Genomic DNA, 12,849 nt, shown 5'->3' with positions numbered 1-12,849 from the left:
CCTCGGACTAAGAAGCAATCCCACCGCTGCCACCAATGTCACGGAGCTGGCTCGTCCGACCGACTGCCTCCGCTGTCTTGTGCTCCCTTAGCCTGGGACAACACACTTTCCCCGGTTCCCCAGTCACTAGCCGAGACTCAGTGTAGGGTAAAACCAAACGAAGACTGATTTATTTTGGACACACAGAGCTGGATATATCCAGCAAACACACATTAACATAAAACAAGATATTGGGACACAAACCGCCCCCTTAATCTGCCTCTCAGAGACAACAGGGGCAGTAACGGGATTAACAATACAATAGGGGGGAGACTGATTTATATAACATTAAACATCAAAGAATGGTGGTCACTCCCTGGTGGCAGATCCTGGCTGTCTGCTGGAGATAATCCCCTCAGCCAGTGATGAGATGATACTGCTGGGGGTAGCCACAGAAGTCTCTACAAACCCAGGGCCCATAGTCAATAGGGAGGAGGCTGGCAGTCAGGCCTCTCCAGTGGCCCCAGTGATGGAGGCTTCCGTCACACATACGTTGTGTGATCTTTCCAATTTAGGTAGCCAAAAACATCAGTGTACCAGTTCAAGGTATGCAACTTTGATGTGTGCCAAGCTGTGTATATACTAAAATGAATTGGGCTATACTTGCTGCATATTAGTAGAAAAATAAATTAAGGGCACCTATCCTGCCTTATTGAATTAGTAACTATATTAGCTGGTATGTTTGCTCTTTTATGCAGCCAAGTGCAGTAAGGTATGTTAGTATATATGGAGTGTGGCACTAATCATAAAAGGGTAGATGAGTCTTATGCAGCAATTCATCTTTAAAGATGCTATGTGCCCCAGCCAAGATATATTTTATATCTACTCCAGCTTTTCTAAATCATTTTCTGTTGATACATTTTTAAAATAGTTTGCTTTGGACAGTTTTACTTAACTATATGATTGATATAGCAATTTCCCCTTTACATAATAATGATATTGACATTAAAAGCAAATGGGTAATGCCAGCATTCAGATACAATGGTCAGGTGGACACATTCTTTTGGTCATACAGTGTAGCTGGCTTGAGTCTCTGAGACTCTGGCTGGTCCATCCCTTGCTGTATGAATGTCTTCTCTCTTTTTAATACCTCCCTGCCAAAATAGAACTTCACATCTATAGTGGTTGTGAGTGGGCAGCTCCCTTACTCATACACTCTTCTGGATTTCATTCCCCTTCTGCCTCCCAGGTCTTCTTCCCGATCTAATGGAGGTAAGGTAGTTTTAATCAAGTTATTATACACAAAACAACAATTTCATGTATAACTGCTGCCATTGCATAATAAAATTGTGACACATTTAAAAAAAAAAAGGCCTTGTGTCAGGCAGCAATGCAACTTTTCCTAATGGTGTGAAGAGTTGTTGACAGTACACTTATTTTGAAACCAAACTGTTGCTTACTTGACAAATATGCCAGTTTTAAGGGATATTTACATATATACAAAGTCAGAATCAGAAAAAAAATGTGATTCAGTCTAATTTAATTTAATTAATAAATGTACATACCTCTTAAATTTGTGGCACAATGAGGAGCTGAGGTGTTAAACCCCTCTCTTTCAATACAAAAATGGGAAATAGGTTTCCTTTAAGGTCAACCCATGTTGTCCAGTCTTGTGTTTCACTATGGCTGTTTGCCAAGTTAACATTGCTTGGGAACCCCTTCACACAAATAAACTGCAAACACTGTAAATGGAATTCATTTTAATCCAACCACACCTCAATTGAGAAAAAGAAACACTGTATGAACTAATCTGCTACTCACCAGAAAGGTCCTAATATAAGAAAAAAAGTATACTAAAATAGTTGCACATAGAAAATATGGTGTGATTGACACATAATACAATGATCATTTAAGATTTAATCATCCAGGCATAGTTTACATGTCAGGGCAAAACAGCAGTATTTTAGGAGAAACCTTGATTACAAATTATTAGAGCTACTGATTCTTTATTCTAACATAAGTCAGTATTCTATAATGCTACCAGCTCCTTTTCTTCCATTATTTCTGGTAATTGTGTTTAATTTTGAGCGGTAATGGTGATCATCACTTTTTAAATGAAGGTCAGCAGGGCATATTGTCCAGCTACAAATGAGTTCTGAATCCTTTAACCAGGTACTGTGCTGTTACAGAAGGGAATCATCTGTGCAACCACCTTCCAAGCCATAACGGAATTCTTGTAGGTTGGAAACTCCATAGAAGTGGATAAAAGCTGCTGCCACAACCAGTACATGGAATATTTGATGAGACTGGAACTGAAAAAAAAAGAAATGTAATAATAAAGTTTAACCCTTATATAAACCAAATATCTATATTTTGTCCCTTTCCACGGGCAGTCATGTCCATTATTTTCAGAATCAGTTTCTGTCAATATCTCAGTCTCCCTGGAGGCAGTCTCTAGAAAACTTGTCTGTCTAGAATGTTGGCTGAATGCATCTGCTGTCCCAGTTCTTTTAACTTGTGTCTTGTTGGGAATTAACCCAGCACTACTGGGTTTTGGTCTTTATTAGAATACAGTGGGGCAAAAAAGTATTTAGTCAGCCACCAATTGTGCAAGTTCTCCCACTTAAAAAATGAGAGAGGCCTGTAATTTTCACCATAGGTACACTTCAACTATGAGAGACAGAATACAGGAAATCACATTGTCTGATTTTTAAAGAATTTATTTGCAAATTATGGTGGAAAATAAGTATTTGGTCACCTACAAACAAGCAAGCTATCTCGCTCTCACAGACCTGTAACATCCTCTTTAAGAGTCTCCTGTGTCCTCCACCCGTTACCTGTATTAATGGCACCTGTTTGAACTTGTTATCAGTATAAAAGACACCTGTCCACAACCTCAAACAGTCACACTCCAAACCCCACTACGGCCAAGACCAAAGAGCTGTCGAAGGACACCAGAAACAAAATTGTAGACCTGCACCAGGCTGGGAAGACTGAATCTGCAATAGGCAAGCAGCTTGGTGTGAAGAAATCAACTGTGGGAGCAATTATTCGAAAATGGAAGACATACAGGACCACTGATAATCTCCCTCGATCTGGGGCTCCACGCAAGATCGCACCCCGTGGTGTCAAAATGATCACAAGAATGGTGAGCAAAAATCCCAGAACCACACGGGGGGACCTAGTGAATGACTTGCAGAGAGCTGGGACCAAAGTAACAAAGGCTACCATCAGTAACACACTACGCCGCCAGGGACTCAAATCATGCAGTGCCAGACGTGTCCCCCTGCTTAAGCCAGTACATGTCCGGGCCCGTCTGAAATTTGCTTGAGAGCATTTGGATGATCCAGAAGAGGATTGGGCGAATGTCATATGGTCAGATGAAACCAAGGTAGAACTTTTTGGTAGAAACTCAACTCGTCGTGTTTGGAGGAGAAAGAATGCTGAGTTGCATCCAAAGAACACCATACCTACGGTGAAGCATGGGGGTGGAAACATCATGCTTTGGGGCTGTTTTTCTGCAAAGGGACCAGGACGACTGATCCGTGTAAAGGAAAGAATGAATGGGGCCATGTATCGTGAGATTTTAAGTGAAAACCTCCTTCCATCAGCAAGGGCATTAAAGATGAAACGTGGCTGGGTCTTTCAGCATGACAATGATCCCAAACACACCGCCCGGGCAACGAAGGAGTGGCTTCTTAAGAAGCATTTCAAGGTCCTGGAATGGCCTAGCCAGCCTCCAGATCTCAACCCCATAGAAATCCTTTGGAGGGAGTTGAAAGTCCGTGTTGCCCAGCGACCGCCCCAAAACATCACTGTTCTAGAGGAGATCTTCATGGAGGAATGGTCCAAAATACCAGCAAACCTTGTGAAGACTTACAGAAACGTTTCACCTCTGTCATTGCCAACAAAGGGTATATAACAAAGTATTGATATGAACTTTTGTTATTGACCAAATATTTTAAATGCATTCAAAACATTGTTAGTGTAGACATCCTGCTGTCAATGCAAAAAACATTGGATGCACTATTGTGTCCTAGAAGTCATCATGACTACAAGTTATTTGGATGTAATAGTATACCCATAGGGGTAAGTATTTAGCAGACTAATTAGCAGACTACAATGCTTACAAATCTTAGCTTGGTAAGACCATTGAACATTTAGACTACTTCTAAAAAAGTCTACATAATAGTGTGACTGGTACCGATAAGATCATTAGTGATGTCAATTTTCAGCACTTATGTAATTTTCAGCACATGATGTAATTTGTGATGCCATGTCAACACAAGGAGAGTTGGAAGTTTGGTTTAGTGCAGGCCAGGATTACTAGTTCACCTTCACCACAATATACACTATGTGACCAAAAGTATGTGGACCTAAACTATATGGACAAAGGTAGTGGTGTCACAGGGCCAAGCTAACAGGCTATTAGTGTTAACTTTAGCCGGGTCATGGAGCACTTTTGAGTCCAGTTTGTGATACCGTGACCCGGTAATATTTTATAATGTGTTTTATTTTATAACTGGCCCAGAGACTGGATGTGGCTGCAGCTCCAGCCTTCAAAGGAAAAATCCTGTAACTGGAGCTCTTAATCAGCCAGCACAGCCCTGTCTACCCAGACGGCACCCACACTACAGGGGGATAACACAGGTGGGGGAAACCCATTGTATCCCTTAATCCTCTCACCTGATTCTCACCACATTTCCTGTGTACTGATGGAATTTGTAATGGGATGTGGCTGATAGGATTGGGTTGGGTTTTGTGCTTCATTGAATCAAGAATAGATATAAGTTTGGTGCGTTTTGCAATAAAGAGAGTTCTTATTTTACTACGAATGGTGGTCTGACTGATCCGTGGATAGCAGGAGCGATCCATATGAGGGACTGACTGGTGATTCCTTAGTCCTCAACCAGGGGTACCCAGCCTTTGTTATGGTGACCCTGTAACATGGCTGGCAGCGGTGGGACGAATCCCACGATTTGGGTGAAGTTCAAACCATCAGCTGGGACCCCGACCGCAGATATATGGAGCGGATCTACAACAGCCTAAGACGGGAGACGCTGAAAGATCTACTAAAAGCTCAGGGTCGGTCAACTAGTGGAAATACTAAGGCTACCCTGATAGCGGAGCTGAGAGAAATGGATCAGTCTCAAGATGCCCGGAAAGAGAGCCTCGGACTGAGCACTCTGCAGAAAAATATCCAGTGGCATCTGTCTCTGTACCCCAGAAGAGCAACGCCGGAGCAAGTGACGGCAGTCATTGAGTTATGCCACCGGGAGCAGAGCCAGAGAGGGTCCGTGGACCAGCCTAGGGGAAAAGACAGCCAAAATACCATACCAGGCAATCCAGCCCTTCAGAAACGCTGAGGACGAGATAGACCAGTACCTGAAGGTCTTTGAGAGACAGTGCCTTACCCTGCAATTGGAGCCGAACAAATGGGTGCTGCTCTTGGTGAGAAACTCCAGTTTGTGATACTGTGACCCGGTAATATTTTATAATGTGTTTTATTTTGTAACCGGCCCAGAGACTGAATGTGGCTGCAGCTCCAGCCTTCAAAGGAACAATCCTGTAATCTGTCTGGAGCTCTTAATCAGCCAGCAAAGGTGGGGGAAACCCATTGTATCCGTTAATCCCCGCACCTGATACATTTCCTGTGTGCTGATGGGATTTGTGATGGCATGTGGCTGATGGGATTGAGGGCTGGGTTTTGTGCTCATTGAATTAAGGATAGATAAATTTGGTGTTTTGCAATAAAGAGAGTTCTTATTTTACTCAGCCCTCAAACAGGGGTACCCAGTCTTGGGTACGGTGACCCTGTAACAAGTGGGACCTCTTAATTATTCAATCACAGCCATTGCCACAGGTTTATAAAATCAACCACCTAGCCATGCAGTCTGCCTTTACAAATATTTGTGAAAAAATGGTTCATTCTGAAGAACTCAGTAAATTCAAGTATGGTGCTTTGATGCCACCTTTGCAATAAGTCAGTTTGCAAAATTGTATCCCTGCTAGATATTCCACAGTCGACTGTAAGTGGTATTGGCAGTTCGGGAATGCTTGAGTGATGATGTAAGGACCGTGTGTTGGGGGTGTGCTGGAAAGCTGAAGGCTCGATAACGAGACTTATGCTGTTTTGCGAGGATATACTGACAAATCTGTGCTGCTATTATTGATGCCACTTCTGCTGACGGTTTATTAAGCCACTGTCCCGCTGTTATACTGCTACACCGCTCCTATTAACCCGTCGCTGATTTATTGAACCACCTCTGAACCACGTTCCCAATTCGGCGAAGGCCGTTTGAACAGAACTCGTGGAAAGAGCTTCTGTCGGGAGGGAAAAGGCTACGAGCCATGGGGTATGTTTGTGACGGGGAGCCCTGTACCCCGACTGGGTACACCGGTCAGTTGTTAATTTCTTCCTCCTGGAACCGCAAGGGTTAACTGCTTCCAGCGCCAGACGATACTGCGAGGAAGGGATCATGAACCAGCTCTGTATCCTCGATGAAGTAGCACCGTAGCCCGCCGAGATGCAGCCAAATCCGGTGCTGTAATTGTCCTGTAATTGTCCTGAAAAGGACAAGGAGTGATATAGCGAGCCCCTGAAGCATTAGACCAGACTAACATCCAGGTGAATAAAAACAGTTTATTGGGAATCACACAGCCTTATATACACCACTCTAACAATGAAAGGGACATAATCACATTAGCATATCAATGCCCTGTCCAGGCAGCCTGGCGCCATACTTAGGCCACCAAGCTCAGCAATGTCCATATAACCCCATAAAGAGCACAAGGCACTGTTATTTTTTAAGGTGCATTACTGGAATCACTATGGGCAATTCTCATGTACTGAGAATGCAGAGATGCGATCCCGGAGTACAGATGGATAGCTCGGGGTCCCTAGAATATTTTATCTAAAAAGGGATACGATCCGCTGTGGGGACCCCGAACGGTAACAGTTTAAAGTTTCAAGCCGCCTGACCCCCGCTCTCCTGTAAATCATAGAGACTGGGATCCATAGGGGGCTCCAAACCACCCCTGGTCTGTACCCCACCACCTGTGGGTTAACTCCACGAAAGAGCGCTCTGGTGGGGTCAATGGTGTGCGGGTTATGAGGAGTTAAAGTCCGTGGGCAATTGCTCGGGTCCTAGCCGAGAAACAGTTCCAGAGGATTATGGCCAGGACCCGGTCAAGAAAAAAGAGCATGTGATAAAATTTTTGGCCCAATCCCAATTGAGAGGGCCCATAGATCATCAAAACCTTTCTAAAACGGACATTAGCAGAGACGTCATTGTATGCTTTAACAGTTTGCGGATAAAAGATATGCAGAAATACATACTATAAGAAATGAGGAAGAATCCAAATATTACATTTTTATCTTTATCCATGCTTTCAGATCTTTCCTTGTCAACCAGAGTGTATAGGAAGAAATTTGCAGAAATTACTTTGTGTCATTTTACTACTAAAATTCTGAGCACCTATAGGGGGAAAAAATAATATTTTTTGAGCAAGTATGTCTGTTTAAGGGAATTAATGAGAATCTGTAAATTTATGAGTATATGAATGTGTGTGTGGGGGGGGGCATGGCATAGGTAACCTGTAATCACACTCCTATCATGCCCAGGTTCTAGAATGTGCTGGCTGCCTGGGCATGATAGGAGTCTGATTGCTGTGTATGTATATATATATATATATATATATATATATATATATATATATATATATATATATATATATACACACACACACACACATACTAATATTGTTATTGATTTTTTTGTCCAATTTTGGTGCGTTAACCACAGTTTTATTAAAATTAAGTAACACACCAAAATTGGACAGAACTATATATATATATATGATTGCTAACAGCAATCACACTCCTATCATCCTCATTAAGGACGAAACAGCTGTCCATGACCTCTTACCCGAGTTTTGACTAAAGGCTGTCTTGTACAGCGGGCAATTACTTTCAAGGGATCCATGTATAAAGTGGATATAGAGGCAAAAGGTGATCATTGGTGACCTTATTTGCATGCTCATACCCAGAATCCCTTGTGGTTGTGGCAGCACCATGAGATTTCTGAGGGAAAAACAAGCCTTCTTATATACATATATATATATATGGAGCATTTCTGCTTTACTCTGTGAAAAAAATCCAGTCCTTACCCAGATGTCAAACTTGCCAGGGAAGAATCGCTCAGGAATTCGTGCTGCATATAGCCCTGCTCCAGTTATATACATCATGGCCATAAGGAAGAACCAGCCCATCTGACCCACAGTGGTTGCCTTTACAAAGCCTTCTGCAATAGTAAAATGAAGTGTAGGGACAATGCCACTCAAGCCAAGCCCTAGAAAAACACCTGAAATTGTAACACATTGGTTTATCACTCAAACAAATAGTGCATTATGCATATACAAAAGAAAAACAAAGTCGATGCAGCAGATAAAAGCCTATCACAACTAAAACTTCAACAGGTGTTTTAGAAACACAGAATTAGCTAGCCAAGAAGAAACATTAGGCCAACCTAGACTCAGTCCTTGGTCTTGTCTTATATTCAGGACAGCCGTATGCACATCACATACATGTTTAAGTTCCTTTAATGTATTAACCTCTAGCACTTCTGCTTGGAATCTGTTCCACTTATCAACCAGCCTCTCTGTAAAGTAGGGCTGCAACTAACGATTATTTTCATAATCTATTAGTTGGCCGATTATTTTTTCGATTAATCGGATTAAAAAAAATAAATGTAAAATTTTCATTTATTTAAAATAACTGGATGTTAAAAGCCCAGGCTTGCCACACTACCTTCCATATGTCACATTCCCCCAGATATGCCACTCCGCCCTCGCACATATGTCTTATACCCCCCCTGATATGGCACTGTGCCCTCATAAATTCACAGACTCACTCGCAGCACGCTGACACAATACTTTTATAAATAAATACAGGATTAATCTTCACTGCCCCCAGAATTTAGATTCCCCTTAGTTTGCCCCCCTTCACCTCTAACTGCACCTTACGTTAACTTTATTAAATTAACCCTCAGTCCTCAGCATTAAATTAACCCTAAAGACCCCATCAACCACAACTGCCCCTAAATTAACCCTGAAGACCCCATTAACAATAACTGCCCCTAAATTAACCCTAAACACACCATCAACCATAGCTGTCCCTAAATTAACCCTAAACACCCCATTAACCATAACTGCCCCTAAATTAACCCTCAACACCCCATTAACCGTAACTGCCCCTAAATTAACCCTCAATACCCCATTAACCGTAACTGCCCCTAAATTAACCCTCAACACACCAACCATAACTGCCCCTAAATTAACCCTAAACATCCCATTAACCATAACTGACCCTAATTTAACCCTAACTGTCCCTTAATTAACCCTAAACACCCCATTAACCATAACTGCCCCTAAATACCCCATTAACCATAACTGCCCCTAAATACCTCATTAACCATAACTGCCCCTAAGTTAACCCTAACGACCCCATCAACCATAACTGCCCCTAAGTTAACCCTGAAGACCCCATTAACCATAACTGCCCCGAAATACCCCATTAACAATAACTGCCCCTAAATTAACCCTCAACACCCCATCAACCATAACTGCCATACAGCCCTACTGTAAAGTAAAATATAAATGTCACTAATTACCTGCACGGGTCGGCCTGTGCTTAGGTGTTGCAAAGCGATCCCACTGTGCTACAACAATAGCAGAAATGCCAAGAACACATACTATGGATAGATAAATGAGACGTGGTTGCGGGGAGCAGTAAAATGAATAATAGAGCCAAGGCACAAAGCTTCCCATGATCAGAAGTGCAATTCCAGAGTAATCCAACCTGGAAGATAAAGAATGTTATGTTATACCTGCTGGCTGACAACACTTAAAAATGCACCAACTTAATGAGAAAAATGCAAAACATTTCCTCTGTGTCTTGTCCGGAGGCATCAAAACAACCACTTGTTTGGCTAATATGGTTTATATGGAAGTACCAACTTTTGAGTTGGGAGCTTCCAGGGGTCAGGACACTTTTAGTATTTTTCCTCTAGGTATATTTAGGTGACAATCGTTTAGACAGTTTAACATGGCAATTAAAGCAACTAATAGGTGCCAAAAAATGTTATAATGGAATTAATGGGAAAAAATCTCCAATATTCTCTCATATAAGACAAACCTAATAATGAAACTCGTTCTGAAAATTATTTTCCTTAAGCCCAGACCCCCATTTTTAAAATATGTATTTATGATGTACACACACACATATACATATATTTATATGCATATATACATAGACATATATATATATATATATACACACATATATATATATACACATATATATACACACACAGTTGTGTGAAAAAGAAAGTACCGTATTTGCTTGATTACAAGACGACCCCCCAAAATCTGAATATTAATTTATGAAAAATGAAAAAGCCTGAATATAAGACGACCCTATAGGAAAAAAGTTTTACCAGTAAATGTTAATTCATGTAAAGTATGTGAACAATTTTTTTTTGAAGACCTGACGCTTGGAAAATTCTTCTATTAGCTGTCTCTGCTCTTTTGTCCATGGTATCTTTTAGATCGGAAACCTCTTCAATCGGCAACGTAGTTTTCTTAGATAACTGAGTAATTTGGACATCCACTTTAGGAAGCTCATCCCACATGACGTCATCTTGTAGCTTGAAAATTTGTTTGAAGTGTTTTGAAATAAATGCTTGTTTACTTGGATTTTTCCAAGAAAAAACCCTTTTTCTTAGCTTCTGGGTTAAGTAATATCTGGTTCACTTCTTTGACAAATTTCCCCAGTTCTTGAGAAGGAAACCCGGAATCGAAATCTGAATCTTCAGAACTAGACGCATCCATAGATGAACGAGAACATTCCCCAGATGACAAATCTGATGTGGATGAACTTCGCTCTCTTGCATTTTTTACTTGGCTTGTCCTGCAAAGTCGGTTTGGCAGCCTCTTTAAATGCCTGAAAACTTTGAGATAGAAAGGACTGCATATACCCTTCTGTTTCTCCTTTGCCAGGATATCCGCTAAACATTGCTGGCACGTCTTCCTCCTGTAGCCGTCTGGGAGAGGAGTGTTACATTCTAGGCAAGCTAAATGCTTAGACTTGCATGAAGCCTTTTTGGGAGGAGGAGCAGCAGGCATTTTAGCCTTCTCTGGTGATGAAGGGGTTAACATTTTGGTGTATCCGAGATAAGGATCACCAAAAACCATGTGGGGGGGTCAGACAACACAGAAACCTGTCCTGACACACACTCTTGTGGTCAGACAGGTTTTCACAGCATAAATAGGCAGCCAAATTTTGACTTTGGTGCCAAAATCGGATGATCCGAGCCACACATGCCCTGTAGCACGGCCGGATCATCAGTGGAACGCATAGTCACCCGGGCGTTCGTTCCACTGTACTGCGCATGCTCCTCCCCTGCTTGCAGAAAAACACAGCTACAAACTCACTCTGTAACGCGGTGAAGAAGGAACAGCCGAGCTCCCACGCGTGGAGCAAACGGACTGCAGGAACCCCCTCTCGTCGGCAACAACCCGTGTGCCGCCCGATCCGGATCTATCGTGCTATTCCCTGCGGGACAAAAAAGAACTGGCTTGCGGTCGCCTGTAAGTGCGGTGATAGGGTAAAGGGGGGGGTGGAGCTTAACCCCTTCTATCTTTTAAAGTGTTTGTCCTGGGGAAGAGAGCAAGCCCGCCGGTACTGCCACTATACGCTGGGAAAAAGTTTTACTAGTAAATATTAATTCACTATTTTTATATATTATTTAATAAAACTGAGAAAATAAATTTTTTTAATTTCCTTTAATTTGCCAACCTGCCCCGCAGTTTTGCATATATATGCCCCACGGCTTGCTACTCTGCCCCCCAGATATGCCACTCTATCCTCCAGATATGCAACTCTATCCCTCTGATATGCCACTGTGCCCCTGATATGCCTTATACCTCAGATATGCCACTCTGCATATGCTTTATACCCCCTATATGCCACTGTTCCCACTGATGCCTGCGCGATGCGTGTAGACAAACCTCTGATGCTGGCCTGCACTGTCGCTGGAGCTTCTATGACTGAGCACCGGAAGGTCATGTGGTCCATCATAGAAGCCCCAGCGGAAGTGGAGGGCTGTAGCGGAGACTGTTTGCGGGCAGACGTTTAGCGACTGCCAGAGAGGAGGATCCAGGTCTCCTGCAGCGCTGCGGGGGATCTGGATCTTAGTATTATAGCCTGACCTCTATTTGAAGTCCGATAATAAGACAAGGGGTATTTTTCAGAGCATTTGCTCTGAAAAAATCCTCATCTTATATTCGATAAAATTGACTCAACTAATCGATAATGAAAATCATTGACAACGATTTTCATTATCGATTATTACCGATTATTATTACAGTCCTAATTAAGAGGTTGGGCAAACTGGATAGGGCGAATGGTTCTTATCTTTCATCACTTTCAATATTTCTTTACAATATGACTGCAGATACCTGATTTAACCCCTTCATGAGACAATACTAGATTTTATTGTACCCTTTGTGATAATGGCTGCCGTGCTTGTGTTAAGTTATAATTTTCTTCTTTTTCATTTACTGTACCCACAGTATATATTGTTATATATATTTTTTTCAGGTCAAGAAGGGCTTTCGTTCAATACCATTTTTCTGATTGTATAATATATGGTGAAAAATTTAGAAAAAAAAACTTTTACTCATCTATAAAAGCTAATGAAAAAAACTCCCATTCAGATTATAATATTTGCCCAGTGTTTAGAAATACCCAATGTTTTTATGTTTTTTGCAAATTATATGGCAATAAGTACAAGTAGCTTTTTCCAAACC

The 12,849-nt window shown here is 41.8% G+C and overlaps 1 protein-coding gene across 1 annotated transcript in view; it reads right to left on the bottom strand.

The window, feature by feature from the left end:
- Positions 1-2,162: 2,162 nt before the first annotated feature.
- The window catches only part of LOC149271930 (adiponectin receptor protein 1-like), a 34,845-nt gene continuing 24,158 nt past the window's right edge, over positions 2,163-12,849 (bottom strand). The window contains exons 5-7 of the mRNA XM_089506987.1: positions 9,651-9,838; positions 8,149-8,342; positions 2,163-2,291 (exon numbers count right to left, since the gene is read on the bottom strand). Of these exons, the coding sequence (XP_089363113.1) occupies positions 2,163-2,291; positions 8,149-8,342; positions 9,651-9,838 (511 nt within the window). The remainder of the gene's footprint in view (positions 2,292-8,148; positions 8,343-9,650; positions 9,839-12,849) is intronic.

Source organism: Sceloporus occidentalis, unplaced genomic scaffold (assembly GCF_023333645.1).
Source record: "Sceloporus occidentalis isolate IW3139 unplaced genomic scaffold, rSceOcc1.0.p SCAF_446, whole genome shotgun sequence".
In the NCBI taxonomy this organism is placed as follows: domain Eukaryota; kingdom Metazoa; phylum Chordata; class Lepidosauria; order Squamata; family Phrynosomatidae; genus Sceloporus; species Sceloporus occidentalis.
The sequence above is the reverse complement of the archived record's forward strand: the minus strand, read 5'-3'. Positions and strand labels throughout refer to the sequence as shown.